Source organism: Brassica napus, unplaced genomic scaffold (assembly GCF_020379485.1).
Source record: "Brassica napus cultivar Da-Ae unplaced genomic scaffold, Da-Ae ScsIHWf_2634;HRSCAF=3386, whole genome shotgun sequence".
Classification (NCBI taxonomy): Eukaryota; Viridiplantae; Streptophyta; class Magnoliopsida; order Brassicales; family Brassicaceae; genus Brassica; species Brassica napus.
Genome location: NW_026015934.1, coordinates 63364 through 84963, shown reverse-complemented (window position 1 = coordinate 84963; position 21600 = coordinate 63364). Strand labels below are relative to the sequence as shown.

Here is a 21600-nt window from a genome sequence, read left to right as displayed (position 1 = left end):
GGTTTCAAAATTCTCGCATTTCTAGTTAGCATTTATAACTTTTATAACTTCATAATTCCTGTGTTTTTAACCAAAAACAAGTAAAATAAGACAATGATATATGGCATATATAATATTTGTTTATCTGATTATCTTTTTGCGTAAACTTTGGTAAGCATTTGGCTATAGGCTTTTGATCTTATTTTATTTTTCTAGAAAAGAGTTTACATGATAAGAGGCCTTGATACATCTTCATTGCCTTTAATCCCTCTGGCTCAGTAACCCCAAGCAATTTGTATTTAAAAATTACAAACTTTATCAATTTCCCTATTTACAGAGCCATAAACATAAATATACAAGACCCAATCAAGAGTAAATGTTGGTATACACATAGTTAGAGAGCATCAGTTTGAAGGTTTTAAGTAGATAGTTGTCTTCTTTGACCAGTTCCAGATACATGGATGCTACCATTGTAACGGTTAGCAGTCTTAAAACCATCACCAATGGTATCATTGTCATGATCACCGAATTCCATATGCTCTCCATGTCCCTCTCATTTTTTTGGGCTTGGAAGTCATGTGTATTCCAAAGAAAGTTATATAGGTGAATGAATGTACACTGTTTATGGCAACCCATTTGTTTGTATATTTCTCACATCTGACTCGCTATAATTCATATGTTTATAGAAACTGAACTGAACAAAGCTACAAACATATCTAACTTAAACCTTGTGATATTATAAAGTGACTACATATAACTTCCCCTTTGTTTGTACCTTCTCTCCATAAGATGATCTTTTGATCTTTAAGTTGGAGTTAGATCTTCTCTCCCCTTGCCTACAATCTTTCTTTATGTGTTTCTCTTTAGATTTTCTTCATGATGCTTTAGGATGGAGTAAAAACATATATTTATAGGTGGAGAGAGGGACATAGCTTCCTCATCAAGTTTTGATTACTTTCTCACCAAGACTTTCTTTCTCCTTTGGCAAGTTTTATCCTTTAATCTCAACCATCCATCAAAGTTGAGTAAGTGACAAATGTTTTACTTAAGGTGACTCATTTCATTAGGAGAAGACAAGTGTGAATTGTTCTAGAACATTAGGTTCATACATTGAACTTGTTCTCTTAAGCATCTTCCATTAGACTTTTCCTTCAAGTCACTCTTCTCTTCTAGAACATTTGCCACTTATGCTTTAGTTAAAACATTAGGAAATAAACTCCTTTATTTACCAATTTTATTGGTTACCAAATGTCATTAGGGTTTAACAATCTCAATAAAAAATAGATTAACATAAGACTACATCATGGTAAGAAATATTCATTCATATACTTTCATACATGTAATATTTCTAACACTTTCACCTTCATTTACAAAACAAAAACGTATAAGACCAATTCAAAAGATGTGTATCTGCACTTGGGAGAAACATTGGCGGATCCAAAGTTTTTCAGATTCTGAAGAGACATGGGAAGAACATATATATGCAATGATTCACGAAGAAGACCGCAAGCTCCCAGATACATGGATGCTACCATTGTAACGGTTAGCAGTCTTAAAACCATCACCACCATAAGTATCATTGTCATGATCACCGAATTCCATATGCTCCATGTCTCTCTCATTTTTTTATTTGTTTTCTTAACATTTTTCACCCAAAAAAAAGAAGATCGCAAGCTCCCATTCTATCTTCTGTTACGCATGAAATCAAAACTCAAATACAAACAAACAATCTCAAAATAATTAACATGTAGTAAGAAAACCATGATATTTTCGCAGATCAAAAGATGCAGAAACAGACAATCCATTCATCATGCAGTATTTTTGTTTTACCGGTAAAGTTGTTTTTAGTTACAAAAATAACAGTTTAATGTAAAGAAGAGAAAATAAATATGCCTTTTATACACTTTGCCATTTTTAATTAAAATGTCTAAATTTTATGGTTTCAAATTCCCGCTCTTTTATTTAAACTTTATAAGAATTTTGTTTTAAAACTCCGCATTTCTAACGAACATCTATAACTTTTTATAAATTCAAAATTCCTGCGCTTTTAATCAAAAACAAGTAAAATAAAACAATGTTATATGGCATATGTAATGTTTGTTCGTCTTGTTATCTTTTTGCCTAAAATTTTGAAAGCATTTGGCTATAGGCTATAGGCTTTTGATATATCAGTCTTATTTTATTTTAGAAAATAATTTACATAATGACAAGTTTGATTAGACCTTCATTTTCCTTTGTTCCCTTCTAGTTCTGCAACCCCAAGCAACTTGTATTTAATAATTATAAACTTTGTCAATTTCCCCATAGACCTACATATACACATAGACGCAATCATGAGTAAATATGCGTTCGCATAGTCAGAAAACATCACTTTTTCAGGTGGATTTTTCATTCTTGGACCGAACACATGGATGCTAGCACGGTAAAGGCAAGCAGACTTAGAACCATCATGAGCACCGTAAGTATTATAGTCAGGATCACCAAATTCCCCATGCTCCCCATATATCTTTTGTTTCTTTAGGTTTAGAAGTCATGTGTATTCCAGTTGAATATATAGGTAAAATTGTGAATACGTACGTATACTCTATATAGCAGCAACCCATTTGGCTGCGCATTTCTAACATTTGACTCAATATACTTCATATGTGTATGGAAATTGAATTATGTGATTAATTGAACGAAGCTTTTAATATATCAGTCAAACCCATCACCAGGTAGAGAGAAAGGCACATGAGAGTGTTGTGTTGTGTACGCCAGAAAGCTTCACTCCCATCCCATGTGCTCCCGTCTTTCTCAGTCCCCAATTTTTCCTTTTTCTAATCTTGTAATTATTATTTATATAAAGTATGGTAAATAATTTTACAATTAATTCCATTAACAAAGAAAAGCTATAACTGATACAAATTGTCATCAAAAACTATAAATGATAATAAAGTATAATAAGAAGAATATAATAATAGAAATTCAGAATATTGCGTCGATATCAACTTTCACAACAGCTTGCGAGTTTCCAAACTCAATGATTATATGGTCCATTCCCCACAATTTTATAAAATACTATGAACACTAGCTCTTGACGTATACGCTCAAATATCTTTTAAAAGTTTGTCCTAAAATACTTTGTTCGCTAATTAGTGGTTTAATTACTACACTTGTATAATGTTTCAGACCAGATTCTCAATCACGGGAAAAATTCCTTTCGACAATATTATAGCTGGTTAGTCATCAATTAATCACGTTAAGAAATAATTGAATGCATATCTCATTTCAAAATATGAACATTCAAAATTTCAAGGTTTAGTTTGCATTAATTAAGGCCCGCATGGATAATGTGTGTGAGACCTTGAATAAAATTTGAAGAGATCCATTCAACGAAACATTCATGAGATTTTAAATGTTAATATTTTGTGTAGAAACATGTAACTGATCGATGCAACAGTTGAAAATGCTACATGCATATGTGGAAAGTATTGGTCTAATCATGACTGATTTTTGTTTTTACAGTTCATATTTCTAACGAAAACATTACAATGTAATGTACTATAAGTTGAAATCAGGGCAAAACAGTTGTGCTAGCTAGTTATTACCATAAATTTATTCGAAAAAAGATGGCATCGGTGGTTATGACAAAACGTTGAGTTAGAACTTATAATTAGAATAAACAAGAGCAGACCCGGCCGGTAAAATTTAAGGGCTGAAAGCAAAACTAAAAATTCGGGCCTATTATGGCTGGAAAGATCCGAACACCCCACCTAATACACACTAAAACATATTATAAACCAACTGAACTACTGAAGATTTTTGTTATTTAAGGCTGAAATTTTAAATAATTTAAACAGGGCCGGAAGCATGTGCTTCTGCCGCTTGTGCCCATGGCCGTCACTGAACAAGAGTAAGTGTAGAACAGAACATCAAAGTAAACACCACATTATCTCTAGTAACCATGTTTATGTTAATAATGTTGTCAATAAGGTGAAAATAGGTCAAAAACAGTTGTGCTAGCTAGCTATTACCATAAATTAATTCGAAAACTATGCATCAGTGGTTATGACAAAACGTTGAGTTTGATCATTATGTATACAGGAGTAAGTTGTAGTATAGAAAATCAAAGTAAACACATATTTCATGTTTATAGTAACCTTGCTTATGTTATAAAGCTGTACTCAAGAAGTTTGCTGGCCAAATTAAATTTTTGATTCCCATCAGCCACTAAGTATACATATCATGTCCGGTGTCCCTACAAATATTGGTGTTTTTACGTTAAAAGTATCTTTATAATTGTTTTGTTGGATTGCAATGAAAAAGGTGGACGTAACGTTTATCTTTCATGTGTTGCTCGCTATCTCTAGTCTTTTACTTTTGTGCTTTAAGTATACGACTAGTCCCAAAGATTACCGTATTTGAGTATTTTTCTTTTGTTTTCTTGTTCCTCTAACCAACCCGACACTTCTAGAAATTTGTTTATAGAAAGTAATGCAAGAATGAATTATTGTTTGGCAGATTTCAACAACTTGAATTATGAAAAGTTTTAGCTACAATTTTTACAAAAATTCCAAGCCTGTAGAGATGGGGTTTAACTTTAAACTTTAGCAACTTTAATTAATAGTAAGAAAAAGATTATGACTTTTCGAAAAATGCAAACTTTAATGGAAAAAAGAGATTCCTCACGTCCTTTCTTTGTTCACATGCCTTTCATCTTTTCCCATTTAATTATTAATTAATCATTTTTTTGTTGGTCAAAATTAGTTAATCAATTTATTACCCCCTTTCTCTCAAGCCCACACTTGATTAATTTATTCAGACGGTGCAATTTTCAGCATCGCTCTCTCTGATTGATACACTGTTTCTGTTCAATATTTATGATCACCGTTGACCTCTCAGAATATTATTCTATCTGTTTCCAGGAGTAAAAAGATTAGTAAAAATATGTGTGTTTTAATTACGTTTATTAGAGCATCTCCAAGAGACCTTTAAACCCTCAAATTTTGAAGTTTTTGGTTCTTCAACAAAACTTCAAACCCTCAAATTTCGAGGGTATAAATAGTGAAACTTCAAAATACTATTTACATTTCAGTTTAGTCCCTATAACTTATATAATTGTATTAATACTAATTTTTTTATTACTTTAGTCCTTATAATATTTCACTTAAGTATTCAAATAAATCTTATATATATATATATTATTAATACATAAAATTATAAATATATAAATAAAATAAAAACTAATAAAATAATATTATTTAACATAGAATAATTATTTCTCACATAAATTATATTACATTGCTCAATATATTACAAATTAAAGTGAGTTTTGTATTTTTACATTGCTCAATATATTACAAATAAAAATAATTTGTGTTCACATAAGTTATATTACATTGCTCAATATTTTACAAATTATATTACATTGCTCAACATAGAATAATTATTTCTCACAAAATGTGAGTTTTATATTATTATGTTATGTATTTCTGTGTTATGATAAATTGTATTTATAAATATTGTGTTTCATATTTTTAATGGGTATGTATAATTTATTTATATAAATTTTAGTGGTTATAAATCATTTATATTAAAATTTAGGACTAAGATGCAAATTACATAAAATTTCAAAGATAAATTTAAGATTTCTTCTTGGAGCACTCTATCTTCAAACTTTTATTTTGAGGATTTTCCACCCTTAAAAATTTAAAATGAGATTCTTTCTTGGAAATGCTCTTAATTGTCATTTAAAAGTTCCGCTCTCATAAGGAAATGTAACTACTAGTGTAGCTTCATTTCAAGATGAATAATAATCCAATCAGAATAATAATTCCACAAACTGCTCATTCATTGCGTTAAAAGTAACTAAGAGATACTACTACTATTATTACTACAAAGATGATTAAATTGCTAACAACAACACTAAGAGTGAAAGAACTTCAAAACTTCAAATTTGAAGTTTTGAAGAGTGAAACTCCAAATATAGAGTTTCACTTTTCAAAACTTCAAATTTGAAATTTCATTTTTTTATTTGCATTTTGGTCTTTATAATTATACATCATATTTTTTTTTTGACATCGAAAGCTCCATATTTTTATTACGATGATTCCAACCAAGTGGTGTCGAGCACCAGCCAAGTTGGGACCTCAGGAAGTACATGGGAAAAACAAAAGCCGCGAGACCGAGCACCTTTCGCAAGGCAATCGGCTCGGATGTTCTTTAAACGTGAAACAAAAGAGATGGAGCAATATTGGAACATAGAACGTAGATTAAGAAACTCATCAAACTCTGCCATAAGACTTGGCCATTCTTCTTCTTCCTCAATCAGCCTAACCAGCTGCAAGCAGTCTGATTCAAAAGCCATCGAGACGTGACCGAGAGATAGCGAAGACTTCATAGCCCACAGCAAAGTTGCGAACTCTGCATGTAGGGGAGACAACACACAGTTACTAGCAATTGAACCGAACATTGTGCTCCCATCTTCATTCTCCATCACGAACCCACCACCGTAGCGGGCGTCATCTTCCTTCCATGATGCGTCTATCCTGCAAAAAGGCCTCCGTGAAGGTGTAAATTGCGGCTCCGGGATCATCGAGCTTACATTCACCTCTGGTGCTTCCGGGATAATTTGCGCCACACACCAGCTAGTCGTTTCTGAAGCTGCAGACTGCAGCACCTCCAATGGCGAGATATCCTTGTTACTAAAGACCTTCTCATTTCGAGCTTTCCATAGGAACCAGAGGATCCAAGGGATCCGAGCTTTGCACTCCTCTGTGCTATGTCGTTTGTGGATCCTGTTGAGTAGGAAGTCAAAGTTTCCGTATATGGAGGAGCTCGGGAACTCTCCCGGAATGGTGGATAGTGCCGCAAGGGACCAGGTATGGGTGGCCATATGACATTCAAATAGCATATGGTTTATAGTCTCTTCATGTTGCCCGCATCTTGGACATGTCCGATCAGGATGACAGTGCCGGTCAGCCAAACGACTGCAGACGGGAACACAATTAGTCAGGGCCTGCCACATGAAGTGTTTTATTTTTGGCACAGTTTTACTCGCCCACACCTGTTGAATTAAGCCAGAAATGCTCGGTTCTGAGCAATAATCAGTAGGAAGTTCCTCTGTCAGTCTACACATCTCATCATATCCAGTTTTGACGGAGTACATTCCGGATTTCGTATGAACCCAGCAGTAGCTATCTACCCTGAAGGCTTTACTAATCCGCAGGCTACATATCAATGGGATATCTTCTGGGGCGATCAAAGTTTTCAACAGATCCAAGTTCCAATTCTTGGAGTTTCGATCGATAAGCTCATGGACGAGTAAATTTGGTTTTTGGATCGGGTTTACCCCAGTAGGCGGACGTGGGGGGCTTGTGGGGAGCCATGACTCGTCCCAGACTCTAGTATTATAGCCAGAGCCTATTGCCTTTCTCAGTCCCGACTTCAGGAGGGGTTTTGCTGCCATCAAACTGCGCCATACGTAAGATGGTGAACTTGCTTTCTCGACATCAATCGGATTTGTATTGCGATAATATCTTCCTTTCAGGACTTTAGCCAATAGGGACGTCGGGTATTGTACAAGGCGCCACAGTTGCTTGGCCAGCAGGGCAATGTTGAAATTCTTTAAATCTCGAAATCCCAAGCCTCCCTTGTTCTTCGGTACGCAGATTTTATTCCATGCGATCCAGTGTAGGCCGCCATTATTTTGCTTGGTACTCCACCAGAACCTTGCGATGGCACTAGACATTTTTTTAATAATGTCTTGAGGAAGTAGGAAACATGACATAACATAGGAGGGAAGTGCCTGTGCCACCGATTTGATCAAAACCTCCTTTCCGCCTTTTGAAAGAAGTTTCGCAGACCAAGAGTTCAGACGCTCCAAAAGGCGTTCCTGTATAAAAGCAAATACTTGTCTCTTGGATCCACATATCTTCTCCGGTAGTCCCAGATAGATGCCCATCCCTCCCTCGCGAGATATACCCAGAGCTTCTTTTATTTCAGTTTTGAGTTCCGTTGGGACCTTGCTGCCGAAGAAAACAGAAGATTTGGCGGCGTTCAACTGTTGTCCTGATGCTCTCCCGTATTCACTAATGATCTTCATGAGTTCCCGGCATTGTTGAGGTTCTGCTTTACAGAAGAAGAGGCTGTCATCGGCAAACAGGAGATGCGAGACAGGAGGGCTGTCTCTCGCGATTTTTAGGCCGGTGAGTCTGCCCTCTCTTTCTGCTCCATGTATTTGGGATATAAGCGCCTCTGTCAGGATAATGAACAGGAATGGAGATAATGGGTCACCCTGTCGGATACCTCTGGTTGGGATTATGTTACCTTTTGGCTCTCCATTGATGAGTACATTGTATGATACTGAAGAAATGCAAACATGTATCCAGGAGATCCATCGCTCACAAAATCCCAGTTTGCGCATAAGTGCTTCTAAGAATGTCCATTCCACCCTATCATAGGCTTTACTCATATCGGTTTTGATGGCGACAAATTTAGTCTTGCAGCTTTGGTTAGTCCGTAGAGCATGGACCACTTCTTGGGCGACTAGGATATTATCTGTGATGAGTCGCTTAGCCACAAAGGCCGATTGGGTCTCCGAAATCAAAGTCGGGAGGAATCGCTTAAGTCGATTACTGAGGATCTTCGACACGATTTTATAGCTTACGTTACACAAGCTTATGGGACGAAACTCCGTCATCTCGCATGGTCTATCTGTCTTTGGGATAAGGCAGATGTTTGTTTGGTTCAGTCGCGCATCGAGTGTCTCTGACGAGAAGAAGTCTTTCACCGTACGGAAGATCTCCCCTGCGGTGATTCCCCAGAATGTTTGATAGAACAAGCTCGTCATCCCATCAGGGCCAGGTGCCTTCTCCGGGTTGATATCGAACAGAGCTTTTTTTAATTTCCGCATCTGATGGGGCACTTGTAAGCGTCTCATTACATCGTGTAGTAACTTTCTCGGTAACATACCGGAGGGCTTCATCAAAATTTTCCGGGTTTGATGTGGTAAAGAGAACTTGGAAGTATTCCGCTACAACCCGTTATACATCATATTTATAATTCTTAAATATTTTTTTGTTTATTGTTTTAATCCTTAAAACTTTATCTCATAAATATTTCAAATTTGTTTTATAAATTTAAGTTTTACACATGAAATTAAATAAAAAAAATTTAAAACAAGATTTATAATATTTTAAAACTAGAATTAAACAACAAGAATATTACAAAAAACCATAATAAAAACTTATTAAAAAGACACATAAAGACATAATTATTACTCAAATTTAAATATTATAACAACACTAATAGTCTGGTAAATTTGCTCTGGAACCTCCAAAATCTCCAAAATATTGTCCAAACAAATTTTGTGTAACCGAAGATGATTGTTATTGTTTCTCTTGACGCATTTTTCGTATGATTCTTTCTTGTTCAGATCGAATGTATTCACGAATATTAACATCATTGATAGAAGCTAAGTTTTTTAGCAATATTTTATTTTTGTCTTTTACTTCTTTAAAAGCTAACTTTTTTGCTTCATTTTGCAGTCGTAATTCAATCATCTCATGACTTTTTTCCGTGCTTGTTGTACTTTCGTTTAAAAGATCAAGGATTTTTTTCGTTTGATGATATCAAACTATCAGCAGCCATATTATGAGGATATTCGATTTCAACAATTTTTTGCTCGTAATCTACAAATAAAAAATAAAGAGAATCATTTCTTACTTCGAAATGCACTAGTTGATCATATATGGGAGCATTATAGAAATAATTTTATGGAATAATGTAATATTTGCTTGCAGTTTAATATTTAATTATGTACTTTTATTTATACTTTTATATTTTAGTGTAAGATTTTTTTAATTAATATTTATATATATGTACTAGTTATTTATAGAAGTTTTATGAATTTACATCAACTATGACAAATATAAGAACCATAGTGTAAAATATAAATAATTTTGAAGTTAGGTTTGAAGTTTTACTTTTGGAGAAAAACACATTGAAACTTTAAATATAGAGTTTTGGAAACTTCAAAATAGAGTTACTTTTTGGAGATGCTCTAATCTGTTGTCCACATTGCCATGATTCATTAATAGTTTGACCTCAATTTTAACTTTTTACCTTTTTGTCCCTGAACACACACACACTACTTCTTCTTCTTCTTCTTCTTCCACTTTCTCTCCACAAGCTTCCACTGGTTTGTGCTTCTGGTTTACACATTGAACTTCTTTCCTGGTAGATTCTCCGATCTGGGTGGAAACATTGTTCTTCTTCTTCACTGTTGTTGTTTGCAGAGAGAGAGAGAGAGAGAGAGAGAGAGAGAAAGGCCATGGCAGGTGGTGGAGCTCCAGCAGCGAAAGCAGACGAACCACAACCACATCCTCCAAAAGATCAGCTCCCCAACATCTCTTACTGCATCACCAGTCCTCCTCCTTGGCGTAAGCTCCTAAACCTCTTTCCTTTCTCTCTCTCTCTCTCTCTCTTAGCTTCCTTTAAAGCTCTTTGACTCTCGTAAAGTTTAGTTTTTGCTATTGTTCATGTTCTTGCCTGATTTGTTCAAAGTTTTGTGCTTTTTTGTCCGAATGCTGTCTCTGGATGTGTGTTACTGTGTTAGCTTCATTACCTTCCTCTTATAGATTCTAAGTTCTAAAAAAGCTCATTGCTTTAAAGGTTTAGTTTTCTTCACTTGTGTGTTCTTGCCTTATTTGTTGAAGTCTAATGTCAAAGTTTTGTGCTTTTTTGTCCGTTGCTGTCTCTTGATGTGTTTCTTGATGTTACTGTCTTAGCTTCATTAGTCTCAGTGAGTTGGGTTTTGACTTCTTATAACACATGTCTTCATGGTTTTGTGTGCCTTTCAGCTGAAGCTATTCTACTTGGGTTCCAACACTACCTTGTAATGCTTGGGACTACAGTTCTCATTCCTACTGCTCTTGTTCCTCAGATGAGTGGTGGTTATGTAAGTCTTACTTCCATGAGTTTTAAACTTAAATAGGGAGACATAATAAAATGGTTATCTTGATCTGTTTTACAGGAAGAGAAGGCAAAGATGATTCAGACCATTCTCTTTGTCGCCGGCATCAACACACTGCTCCAGACAACTTTTGGGACAAGATTGCCTGCTGTTATTGGAGCTTCTTACACTTTTGTGCCGACCACCATATCCATCATCCTCTCCGGCAGATTCAGTGATACCTCAAACCCTGTAGATGTAATGATGTGGTCTCTGCTTCTTTTATTATGACTCTTTCTTGGTGCTATTTATAGTCATTTTTGAATTGTTTGGCAGCGGTTTGAGAGTATTATGAGAGCAACACAAGGCGCATTGATTGTTGCTTCAACCCTGCAGATGATTCTTGGTTTCAGTGGTCTCTGGCGCAATGTTGTTAGGTTAGTCTAAAGGAGTAAATAATCTCAAACGTTCTTCTTCCTTTTGTTAATTTCAGTTTTGTAATTCATTTTCAGGTTCTTAAGTCCTATCTCAGCTGTTCCACTGGTGGGTCTAGTTGGATTTGGGCTGTATGAGTTTGGTTTCCCAGGGGTATGTCTTCTCTAGATGCCACTAAAAAAATTTTGGTTTCAGTTGTTAACTTTCCTTTTTACATTTCAGGTTGCTAAGTGCATAGAGATTGGTCTGCCTGAGCTTCTTATTCTAGTCTTTGTTTCACAGGTACTACTTTAACTTTACTGACACAATTAATCTGTCTTTATTTGATTTCATTTTCCTGTTGCAGTATCTGCCTCATGTGATCAAGTCAGGGAAGAATGTGTTTGACCGGTTTGCTGTGATATTTGCGGTTGTGATTGTGTGGATCTATGCTCACCTTCTTACGGTTGGTGGAGCCTACAATGGCGCTGCACCAACTACGCAAACAAGCTGCCGAACTGACCGTGCTGGCATCATAGGTGCTGCACCTTGGTAAGTGGTTACAGCTCAGCTATACTTATATGGCTGCAGCTCCCAATGATAAAATGTGATAAAAAGTGATCTTCTTTTAGATTTTTTTCAGGATAAGAGTTCCATGGCCATTCCAGTGGGGTGCTCCTTCGTTTGATGCTGGAGAAGCTTTTGCAATGATGATGGCTTCTTTTGTTGCTCTTGTTGAGGTAATGTCACTCACTATATGCTTCACATTTTAATCTTTCTTTTGCTATGTTTATTCTATTTATTCATTTTTTTTTCTTTCTTCGTTCTTTAAAGTCAACGGGTGGGTTCATAGCTGTCTCAAGATATGCAAGTGCAACAATGTTGCCACCTTCTATTCTCAGCCGTGGTATTGGCTGGCAGGTAGTAACTTGGGGCACACTTAAGAGACTATATTCATTAGCTCCTGAAGCTGATTGTGTTTTGTTTTGTGGATCAGGGAGTTGCTATTCTTATATCAGGGTTGTTTGGTACTGGTGCTGGCTCCTCTGTCTCTATGTAAGCATCTTCTTAGATGATTACTTTATTATATTCTCCGGCTATCTTACTGTGAAAGTTGGTTCTTGCAGAGAAAATGCTGGACTATTGGCTCTGACAAGAGTTGGTAGTAGAAGGGTTGTACAGATAGCTGCAGGCTTCATGATCTTCTTCTCTATTCTCGGTAAGTTTAATAAGTTTAAAATCTATTTTCAAGATTTATTATGCACTGATGATGTTTGATGTTAATGCAGGAAAATTTGGAGCTGTGTTTGCGTCAATCCCTGCACCAATCATTGCTGCTTTGTACTGTCTCTTCTTTGCCTACGTAGGAGCTGGAGGTTTGAGTTTTCTTCAGTTCTGCAACTTGAACAGCTTCAGGACCAAGTTCATCTTAGGCTTCTCTGTCTTTCTCGGTTTGTCAATCCCTCAGTACTTCAATGAGTACACTGCTATCAAAGGCTATGGTCCGGTCCACACAGGCGCTCGCTGGTTCAATGATATGGTGAATGTGCCGTTCTCTTCAGAGCCTTTTGTTGCTGGCGCGGTAGCCTTCTTCTTGGACAACACGTTGCATAAGAAAGATTCTTCGATAAGGAAAGATAGAGGGAAGCATTGGTGGGATAAGTTTAGATCTTTCAGAGGTGATACAAGGAGTGAAGAGTTCTACTCTCTTCCTTTTAATCTCAACAAGTATTTTCCTTCTGTGTAAAAAAGGGAAGAGAAAAGATAGTGAAAAACTCAAGATATCTCTCACATTCTATTGTCTTGTTTACAAGAATGATCATTGAGTCTTAAAACGTATTGTTGTTTACTCTTTCTCTCTCTGTCTAATACTCTTGTCTTTGTAAATCCAATGGTACACAACTTTGTGATTTTGATTAGTTTCTAAATAAGTCTTTAGTTTGATCTGCATTCATCTGTTTCTTACTCAGAAAGTCTTGATTAGTTTCTAAATAACTTAAACCAACTTAAGCCAAACTAGGTCCAAGACATTCGGTTGAAGATTTTCTAAACTCGAACGGTTTATTTCGGTTTGATTAAATCTGAACCAAACCGATAAACCAGTGTTTTTATAATAATATTTTTCAAATATTTAATTAAATTTCAATATATTTTTACACTAAATTTAATACATTAATCGAATTTTCGATGGAGCAAAAGGGTAAAATTAGTGGAGAATGTAAATAACTGAGTCAAATTGAACCAACCAAACCTAAACCAACTTAAGCCAAACCAAAATCTCCAAAACATTATATTGAAGTAAATTTTCTTATCCCGAGCGATTTATTGCAAACGGAACCAAACCGACAAACCAATATGCATAATCAGTTAAATTAATTACTGTATATTAATGAGAAGAATAACATTTTTCAAACATTTTAGTAATAAATTAAATTTCATTGACGTCAAAGAAAACTAATAAACTTCCAATAAATCCGCATTAAATTTAAAGCCAAAATTACGCTTGAAATATAATAACGTAAAAATATTCAAAAGAAATCATTAGTCTAAATTTATTCTTTTTCCATAAACTCCTCCATCAGTCTCTTTCATTATCTACCAACATTAATTAATTAGCATAATAAGACAACTTATCTCACACGAGCACAGTCACCGACTTACAGAAGAAAGCCCACATCTGTTAACATCAAAATAGGGGCAATATAGTCATTTAAAGACTTTCAATATCCCCTATATAATCTCTCTCTCTCTCTTCTTCGATTTAATTAATCAAAAATCAAAACCTTTCGTCTCTCCCCCTCTTGAGTCTCAAATCGAAATTAGGGTTTTTGAGAATCAGAATCAGAATCTCCATTCTTCAATTTTCAATTCTTCCAATCTTCTCGCGAGGATCATCATGATTTCAGATTCGATCACCAACGCTTCTGCTATTGCATCCTCTAACGCGAGAGATTTCGCTAAGAAGAAGAAGAAGGTAAGATTTGCTCATCTCTTTTCTCAGAAATCGATTAGGTTTCGATTCGCCGTTTTGATTTTGTGATTGCATTGTGTTTTTGCAGAACAATAAGACGGCGAAGATGAAGCAGAGCAAGCTCGGTCTCCGCCGTGAGCAATGGCTTTCTCAAGGTATGTTAATAAAGCTTGAATCTTTATCCTTTTATTAAATTAAAGTTGTTGCCTTTGGTTTAATGTATTGATTCTTGGTTTTGGTTTTTTTATTAGTCGCTGTGACCAATAAGGAGGAGAGGAGTGATCATAGAGTTAATAACCCTGTGGAGAATGTAGATGAGAATCTTCGTCATGAGAGGTTTATGGAGTCACCTTCAAGCAGCTCCATGGGAGGGACAGATATAAGCACTAACTTCAGTGGGAGAAGCAGCAGGACTAGTAGTAGTAGTAGCAGAAGCTCTGTTGACATAACAGAAGAGGACAATGTAGATGATGATGACGGGTGTGTAGATGATTGGGAAGCTCTTGCTGATGCATCAGAGGAGGAGGAGGAGAGACTCATCCATGAGTCAGTCAAGAAGCAAGAGAATGTTGCACATTCAGCTTCTAGTAACCGAGCTTGGAGGCGAGATGATGACCATCGTCCTCAGGCTTTACCCAATCTTGCCAAGCAGATTAGTTTTCCGGAGCTGGACAAGCGTTTCAGCGCTGCTTCGACACCCTCTTCGTGTCCCATCTGCTACGAAGACTTGGACTCGACGGATGCGAGTTTCTTCCCATGCCCTTGCGGGTTTAAACTCTGTCTCTTCTGCCACAAGACGATTTACGACGGAGACGGGCGGTGTCCTGGATGCAGGAAGGCGTATGAGCGGAATGCGATGACAACTGAGACTAGTTTTCAAGGTGGCTGTGTAACAGTTCGGTTGACTCGTTCCTCTAGCATGTTTTGCAGGTCTTGAGATGTTGTTGTTTCCTTTCCCATCACTCTTGGGACTCTCTGGTTCTTTTTTAGCATTAGGTAATGTGGGTATAGTGTTTGTCTTTTGGGACTCAGAGAAGTTTGTTTGCTGTGAAGTCTGACTCTGAAACATTGTGGTGATGGTGATGTAATGTGGTGTGTGAATACATAAAAAAAAAGTGTTAACAAAATATTCCAATATATAAAAATAGTTTCAGTAAGTAATGCTATTGGTCTGCAATTATTTTTTGTCTGAACCACATATGGTTGATATTTCACACAGTTACTGATAATTTTTGTTTACTGTAGCCATTCTTAACTTTGACAATAATCACTCCATGTTGTTTTAGGTGGCCGTAACCATTCCTGGACTACTATGCTCCACTATGGTAAATCAAAAGCTTTATAAGTGTTTGTTTGGAAATTTAGGGCTGATTCATTCAAATGATGCGGCATTTTTTTAACATGTATTTCTCAGTTGCAGTAATGCAATTGTCATGCTATGGGGCCTTTGCCTTGTTGGTGAAGCTAAAACATATATAGGCTTCTTCAGAGATGGTTCCCTGAGTCTTATCAGAGTCCTCGGCAGTAGCTTGCAAAGAAAGCAATACCGTTTGATTTGAAGAGTAATTTAAGTAGAAAGAGGGTTTTTGTTTGAAAGATACAAAAGGAAACCAAAGAAAGTATGAAGCAACAAAATCATGCTTAATTATAGATATGATTAATTCTTTGCTCATATCAAATAAACATTTATTGATATTTTTTTTAATGTTTTTTTAAAATAAATTACTACTATTTAAAAAAAACTAAAAAGATACAGAAAACAGAAAATCAACATCTAAAATCTAAAAACTAAAATCATAATCTGAAATTCTTAAAAAAAAAACTAAAATCTAAAAACTAAAAACCAAAATCTAAAGATCAAAGAACTAAAATCTAAAAACCAAAAACTAAAGCTAAAAACTATTAAAACAATCAATACCTAGAAGAATACATATCATATCTCATTTTTATCCAAAATCCTATAACATACATGTCAAGGATTTTGAAGAACTTAGTTTTTCTTTGAAAACTATTGATTTGTAGTGTAAGAAAAGAAATTTAATTTCTGTTTTGTCTTGGAAAATGTAAAACATTGGTAGTGAATTAGAATATTACATGGATTAGTGTTTTATATATGTGGTTCTTCTCCCATAATATAAAAGATATAATAAGACTTGAAAAATATTCAGTATAAGAAAATTAACAACAAATACGAGCTTAAGATGACAAACTATAGTACAATGGACCCTAAAATGTATAATATTTAGGTTCGGATTTATGGTAAATGTCTTTTCCATTAAAGATAATGCACAATTTTGGCTCATCATTTGATTATGTTGTCTACACGCTAGACAAGATCTTATGAAGTTGGTTCATCTTGACTACATTCTCATCATACGCTAGCAAAGTTGTGTGTTCCGCTATTAGCAACTCTATGAAAATAGCTTTGAAACCATCGCTAGTAGGAATCATAACATTGTGAGGCTTGGGATTTCTTTCAAGCCAATAATGTATCTTTGCATTGGCGGGTAACATTGTAGTCCCTTTCAGGATTGTAAAGTGTCAGTTGAGCTTGAACTGAACTCTGAAATCACTGTTCACCGTGTCAAAGAGTATAACAGTAAAAATATATTTTTCACACTTCTAAATTTTATTTTTATGTTATTAATTAGTTGATTTTCATTTTGTTATTATTTCAGGACCGACACTAGAAGAAGCAAACGCATACCCCAAAAAATGAAAGAACGAAGAAACAATCAGATCGCTGATAAGTACATCAAGACTGAGATCGAAAAATGGCTTAAAGGAAAAGATGAAAGCGGCAGTTGAGGTTGAAGAGTCTGAGATGAGAAAGTTGGGGTAAGTAAATGTTATGACTGATTTATCAATGATAATTCAGTATTTTGATTTAATTTTTACTTGTTACACAACAAGCAAAAGAGGAAGATGAAATCCATAGCTGAAAAGGAGGAAGATTGTGATGAAAACAAGATGTTGCGTAAGTAAATGTTATGTCTTCTTACTTTTCTTTTCTTAGGTGCTTAAGCAGCTCCAGCTAGATGAGATCATTTGGCACTACACAATCTTGAAACGGCACCACATGCTTAATTTTTATTTTCCCACTAAAACCATCTTCTCTCAACTTTCTCTTCATGTATTTATAGATATGATCTATATTATTTGGAACTCTACGGTTTTCCAAATCCCACCATAAGTCTATTTGTATCTATCTACACAGAAACAATCATATTATCAAACTTGTGATGCGGTTTCAAACAATAATTTGGATAAATCCTACGTAGAACCCAAAATATACTCTCGTAGATGGTAGTGGAGATTGAGAGTCAGTGCTATAACAAATGTGCTCTAAATGCAACCACTTTGTTTATTTCATTAATGTTAAGTTGTCAAACCCTACGCTTAACAAATTTGATACATTCAAGTACACTTTGTTTTTAAATAAGATGTCAAGAACATATTCCTCTATATTTGTGTCTGCCATATGCTATTCAAAACATGAATGAGTGGGAATAAAGGATGTATTTTGAAGACTCCATATAGTTCCTGAAAGTAATACTTTTACAAAACTGAAAATATATATTCTTAAGTAAGGATATAAACTCAAAAGTCAAACTGAAGTTTCCATGTTAGGTTGTTCACCGTCCTCTGTTTCCTCTTGCTCGTTTTCTTTATGAGCTTCCACAGTAGGAAGAGGCGGTAGCAACTCCTGCACTAGCGCTAGTATCCCCTCTATGTCGATTTCTCGTTCATCAGGCTTCTCTAAGATCTACAAAAAGTCGCAACAATCATCAAACTCTAAACGCAATGATAAGTGAGACTTGGTAAAAAGAAGAACACAAACCGGCGTCAATTCGACATCAGAAGACGGTCTGAGGTTGATGATGTTGAGAATCTCAGCTTTGGCGAGTTTGAAACCTTTGCACTTGTCTGAGAACTTGGTAACGCTATCTCGCGTTTGAGTGGAAGCAGCAGTCTCCATCAAATAATCATAGACCTTGTACTCTGATCTAGAAACTGTTTCTGAAGCTATAACTCTTGTAGTATCCTTTGATGCACCTCTTGAGTTAAGCAAATCAAGCACCTCGAAGTTTGTAAGCGCACCTGCGTTTGCCTTCACTCTGCAAACATATTCACATCGATGTTTTGATTCATAAAACAAAAAAAAAGGGAAGGACTTAGAGTTAAAAAAAAAAAATACATAAATGAAAATAGTTACATTATGTTCTTCATCTCTGAGGCTTCAAATTCAGACAGGAAAGATCACAACTTTCGCTCCTGAAACATCAATTACAGCATCAAAATTCAAATTCAGACAGGAAAGATTACAACTTTCGCTCCTGGAACATCAATTAGAGCATCAAAATTCAAATTCAGACAGGAAAGATTACAACTTTTGCTCCTGAAACATCAATTAGAGCATCAAAATTCAAATTCAGACAGGAAAGATTACAACTTTCGCTCCTGAAACATCAATTGGAGCATCAAAATTCAAATTCAGACAGGAAGAGTACACAGGTTCTTAAACTAATCAGTTCTAATCTTCTCAGGAGTACAATGAAAACGAAGTCATCTAGATACTAACAGAGCAGAAGACTTACGTTATGTTCTTCAGGAGATTTTGTAGTTTCTCTTCTTCTGAAGATCGGACAAAGCTCGTCGGGAAATCGTTTGGTCGTGTTTGTTCGCCGGCGAAAGAATATGTTTGAAACTGGTAATCTTACCCTAAGTCAAACGACAACGTTTCCAAATAAACGAAAGGTAAAACTTAGAAGGGCCCATTAGGCCCACGGTAATAAGCCCAGAACGATATGCCTTTTGCTTTTTCTTCTACGGCCCAAATCTTCAGTTCTGTGAATTTTTCAAACCCAAGAATATGTCCTAATAGATGCATGCACTCTCTTAATACTGTTTTCTTACTTGGTGATGCTGCTTTGAATTCTTTGGCATATCTTAGATTCTGACAAATTAAATATAGAGTACTCTTTAATTGATTATTATTTGATTTTTGAGTTTTAATTATTGCAGAGCTTTTCATGCTTCAGAATTGCTTACTTTTTTCTCCTGAACAATGGCTTATTTTATCTTCCAATGAGACTCTCCACTCATTAGTCCACATGTGGTAACATTTCATACAATTTTAATGATTAATATGTGTATTTTCATAATATTGCTCTCTTTCTTTAAGGTTCATCTTTAGTGTGATCCATTACGCGCAACTATATAACACTAAAATAATACATATTGTATCTCTGGCAAAGATTTTGAAGAATTTAGATTTTTCTCTATTGATATGTAATGTAAGAAAAGAAATCTAATTTTTTTTCTTCGAAAATGTAAAAGCTTGTAGTGATTAGAATATTACATGTTTAGAGTTTTATACATGTGGTTCCTATCGTAGAATATAAAAGATATAAGAAGACTTATTCATTACAAAGATTTGAACTACTGACACGAGCTTAAGATTATTGGGATAAATGTATTTTCCAATAAAAAAAATGCTCAATTTTGATATAGCATTGGACAAATCTTTGAGTTTGATGAACTTTAATCCTCTTGTTGAGATCATTTGGTACTTCACAGTTTTGAAACATCACCACGATCTTAATTTTTATTTTTCCACCAAAATCTTGTTCTCTTAGTTTTTTCTTCATGCGTCTATAGACTGTCTTAGCATATAAATCATTTGAAACTCGGAAATTTTCCAAATCCCACCAAATGATGATATTTCTTGTATGTAATTGCACACAAACAGTTAATATGAAACAATTGTACATAATCCCAAGACATTTATTTCTTATTATGAGTCTATATGCCTTAATACCCAAATTATCTCATTCTGAAACAATCATTGTCATATCTAATATTATGATTTTAATAGAAAATAAAGAACAAACTTGAGAAACTAGATAAACCATTTTTTTCATTTTAAGAAGCATTAGTAATTGTTCGTAACAAAGAAAATCATTTTTATGTAAAAATGTTCTTACAAAATGTAAATTCAGCACTAAGCACATCTAGATAGATAATTTTATGTTTACGTTTAACATTTGCAATAACATTATTTACATTGTAAAGTTTATTGGTCATGTGCACAAAAGATTCACATTACTTATAAAAGCCAAAACCAGATTTTTAAAAATAAAATAGTAGATGTAATTATGGCTAACATTTACATTAAGAGTGATGGTATTAACACAAGTATAAGATGCAATCATTTATAAGTTCGCTTGAGAAATATGAAAATTTTGACAACTAAAAGAATATTAAAAGGTTGGAATGAAGTATTTATTCATATATTTATCTAGGAGAAGAAAACTAATAAAAACGAATGTTGAAAAAATAGGTGATTTGATTTTTACTAGGTTTCAAGTTTGAGATTATAAAGACAAAGAAAAACCGGAGAGTATAAACAAAAATATAGTTTGAGATTATAAAAACAAAGAAAAACATAAGATCTACTAAAAAATTTCAGCTCTAGCAAAGATCTACTAAAAAGTTTCCAGCTTCAATGTTAGAATAAGATATACTAAAAGTTTTCACCTTCAGATCTAACAAAAATACAAGATAAAACCCTTAACTGAGCTAAAGTTTCATCATTTTTCACTAAAATCTAAGGAAAATGAGATTTGAGAGACTGCGATAGAAACCAGTTGATACCAAAGTTCATGTAGCTTGCTACTCATTAGTGATAATGAATGTAATAACACGAGTGTAAGATGCAATCATTAATCATTGATAAGTTCGCTTGAGAAATATGAAAATTTAAACAAGTAGAAGAATATTAAAAGGTTGGAATGAAATATTTATTTATCTATTTATTTAGAAGAAAAAAACTAATCAAAACAAATGTTGAAAAAGTAGGTGATAATGTTTTCCTTAAAAATTTATTCATGTAGTTTTTTTGGTGGAACTATTTGAATTCTATTTTTACTTTAGTGTTAAACAAATTTAGAAGAATGCTTAATTTCACTGAGTGTATTCAATGTAATGTCTAAAGTAATTTGATCTTTATGAGTTTTAGATGATTTTAGATGAATTATAGAATTTAATATGATTTTTGTTAAATTATTATAGAATTTCAGTTTTCTATATTCTTTTGATGCGACCTCGTGAATTCGTCAAAATTTTCCTCCTCCTCAGCTATGAATTTCACCTTCTCCTTTTGCTTATTGTGTAATAATTAAAAAATCAAATACTAAATTATCATAATAATTCAGTCATAACATTTACTACTTACCCAATCAAGAGACTCCTCTGTTTTTCTAACTCCACAACACCCCTTTGCTTGTCTATATTTTCACGA

General features: G+C 34.6%; 4 protein-coding genes across 5 annotated transcripts; 2 read left to right on the top strand and 2 right to left on the bottom strand.

Moving 5' to 3' along the window:
- Positions 1-6058: 6058 nt before the first annotated feature.
- LOC125601712 lies at positions 6059-8899 on the bottom strand. Its single transcript, XM_048773764.1, has one exon. It carries the CDS (start codon positions 8897-8899, stop codon positions 6059-6061), a length of 2841 nt encoding a protein of 946 aa, XP_048629721.1.
- Positions 8900-10103: 1204 nt separating this feature from the next.
- Positions 10104-13276, top strand: LOC125601714 (nucleobase-ascorbate transporter 6-like). The gene is made up of 12 exons (XM_048773769.1): positions 10104-10400; positions 10821-10918; positions 10994-11170; positions 11249-11349; positions 11425-11500; positions 11570-11629; positions 11694-11878; positions 11970-12066; positions 12161-12247; positions 12324-12382; positions 12454-12545; positions 12616-13276. Exons 1-12 carry the CDS (start codon positions 10292-10294, stop codon positions 13071-13073), a joined length of 1599 nt encoding a protein of 532 aa, XP_048629726.1. The 5' UTR covers positions 10104-10291; the 3' UTR covers positions 13074-13276.
- Positions 13277-14099: 823 nt separating this feature from the next.
- On the top strand, positions 14100-15458 carry LOC106425966 (vitellogenin-A2). The gene is made up of 3 exons (XM_013866680.3): positions 14100-14300; positions 14386-14452; positions 14549-15458. Exons 1-3 carry the CDS (start codon positions 14223-14225, stop codon positions 15232-15234), a joined length of 831 nt encoding a protein of 276 aa, XP_013722134.2. The 5' UTR covers positions 14100-14222; the 3' UTR covers positions 15235-15458.
- A 2339-nt stretch (positions 15459-17797) lies between these two features.
- LOC125601713 lies at positions 17798-19021 on the bottom strand. Of its 2 annotated transcripts, none has more exons than XM_048773767.1 (4): positions 18896-19021; positions 18514-18572; positions 18139-18415; positions 17798-18063 (listed from the first exon to the last, which is right to left on the bottom strand). In XM_048773767.1, the coding sequence occupies exons 2-4, from the start codon at positions 18525-18527 to the stop codon at positions 17905-17907; spliced, it is 450 nt and encodes a 149-aa protein (XP_048629724.1). In that variant the 5' UTR covers positions 18528-18572; positions 18896-19021; the 3' UTR covers positions 17798-17904. The 2 variants fall into 2 exon arrangements, with proteins under 2 accessions (XP_048629724.1, XP_048629725.1); XM_048773768.1 differs by having other exon boundaries at positions 18514-18758; positions 18896-18979.
- Positions 19022-21600: the final 2579 nt, after the last annotated feature.

Bases quoted from the DNA above. Each gene is read 5' to 3' on its own strand.
- LOC125601712 (XM_048773764.1), bottom strand. From the start codon at position 8,899: ATGAGACGCTTACAAGTGCCCCATCAGATGCGGAAATTAAAAAAAGCT.
- LOC125601714 (XM_048773769.1), top strand. From the start codon at position 10,292: ATGGCAGGTGGTGGAGCTCCAGCAGCGAAAGCAGACGAACCACAACCA. The intron at 11,171-11,248 runs GTAATGATGTGG...ATTGTTTGGCAG, and splicing joins ATACCTCAAACCCTGTAGAT to CGGTTTGAGAGTATTATGAG. The intron at 11,350-11,424 runs GTTAGTCTAAAG...ATTCATTTTCAG, and splicing joins CTCTGGCGCAATGTTGTTAG to GTTCTTAAGTCCTATCTCAG.
- LOC106425966 (XM_013866680.3), top strand. From the start codon at position 14,223: ATGATTTCAGATTCGATCACCAACGCTTCTGCTATTGCATCCTCTAAC. The intron at 14,301-14,385 runs GTAAGATTTGCT...GTGTTTTTGCAG, and splicing joins TCGCTAAGAAGAAGAAGAAG to AACAATAAGACGGCGAAGAT. The intron at 14,453-14,548 runs GTATGTTAATAA...TTTTTTTATTAG, and splicing joins TGAGCAATGGCTTTCTCAAG to TCGCTGTGACCAATAAGGAG.
- LOC125601713 (XM_048773767.1), bottom strand. The intron at 18,064-18,138 runs GTTTGTGTTCTT...GACTTTTTGTAG, and splicing joins CTGATGTCGAATTGACGCCG to ATCTTAGAGAAGCCTGATGA.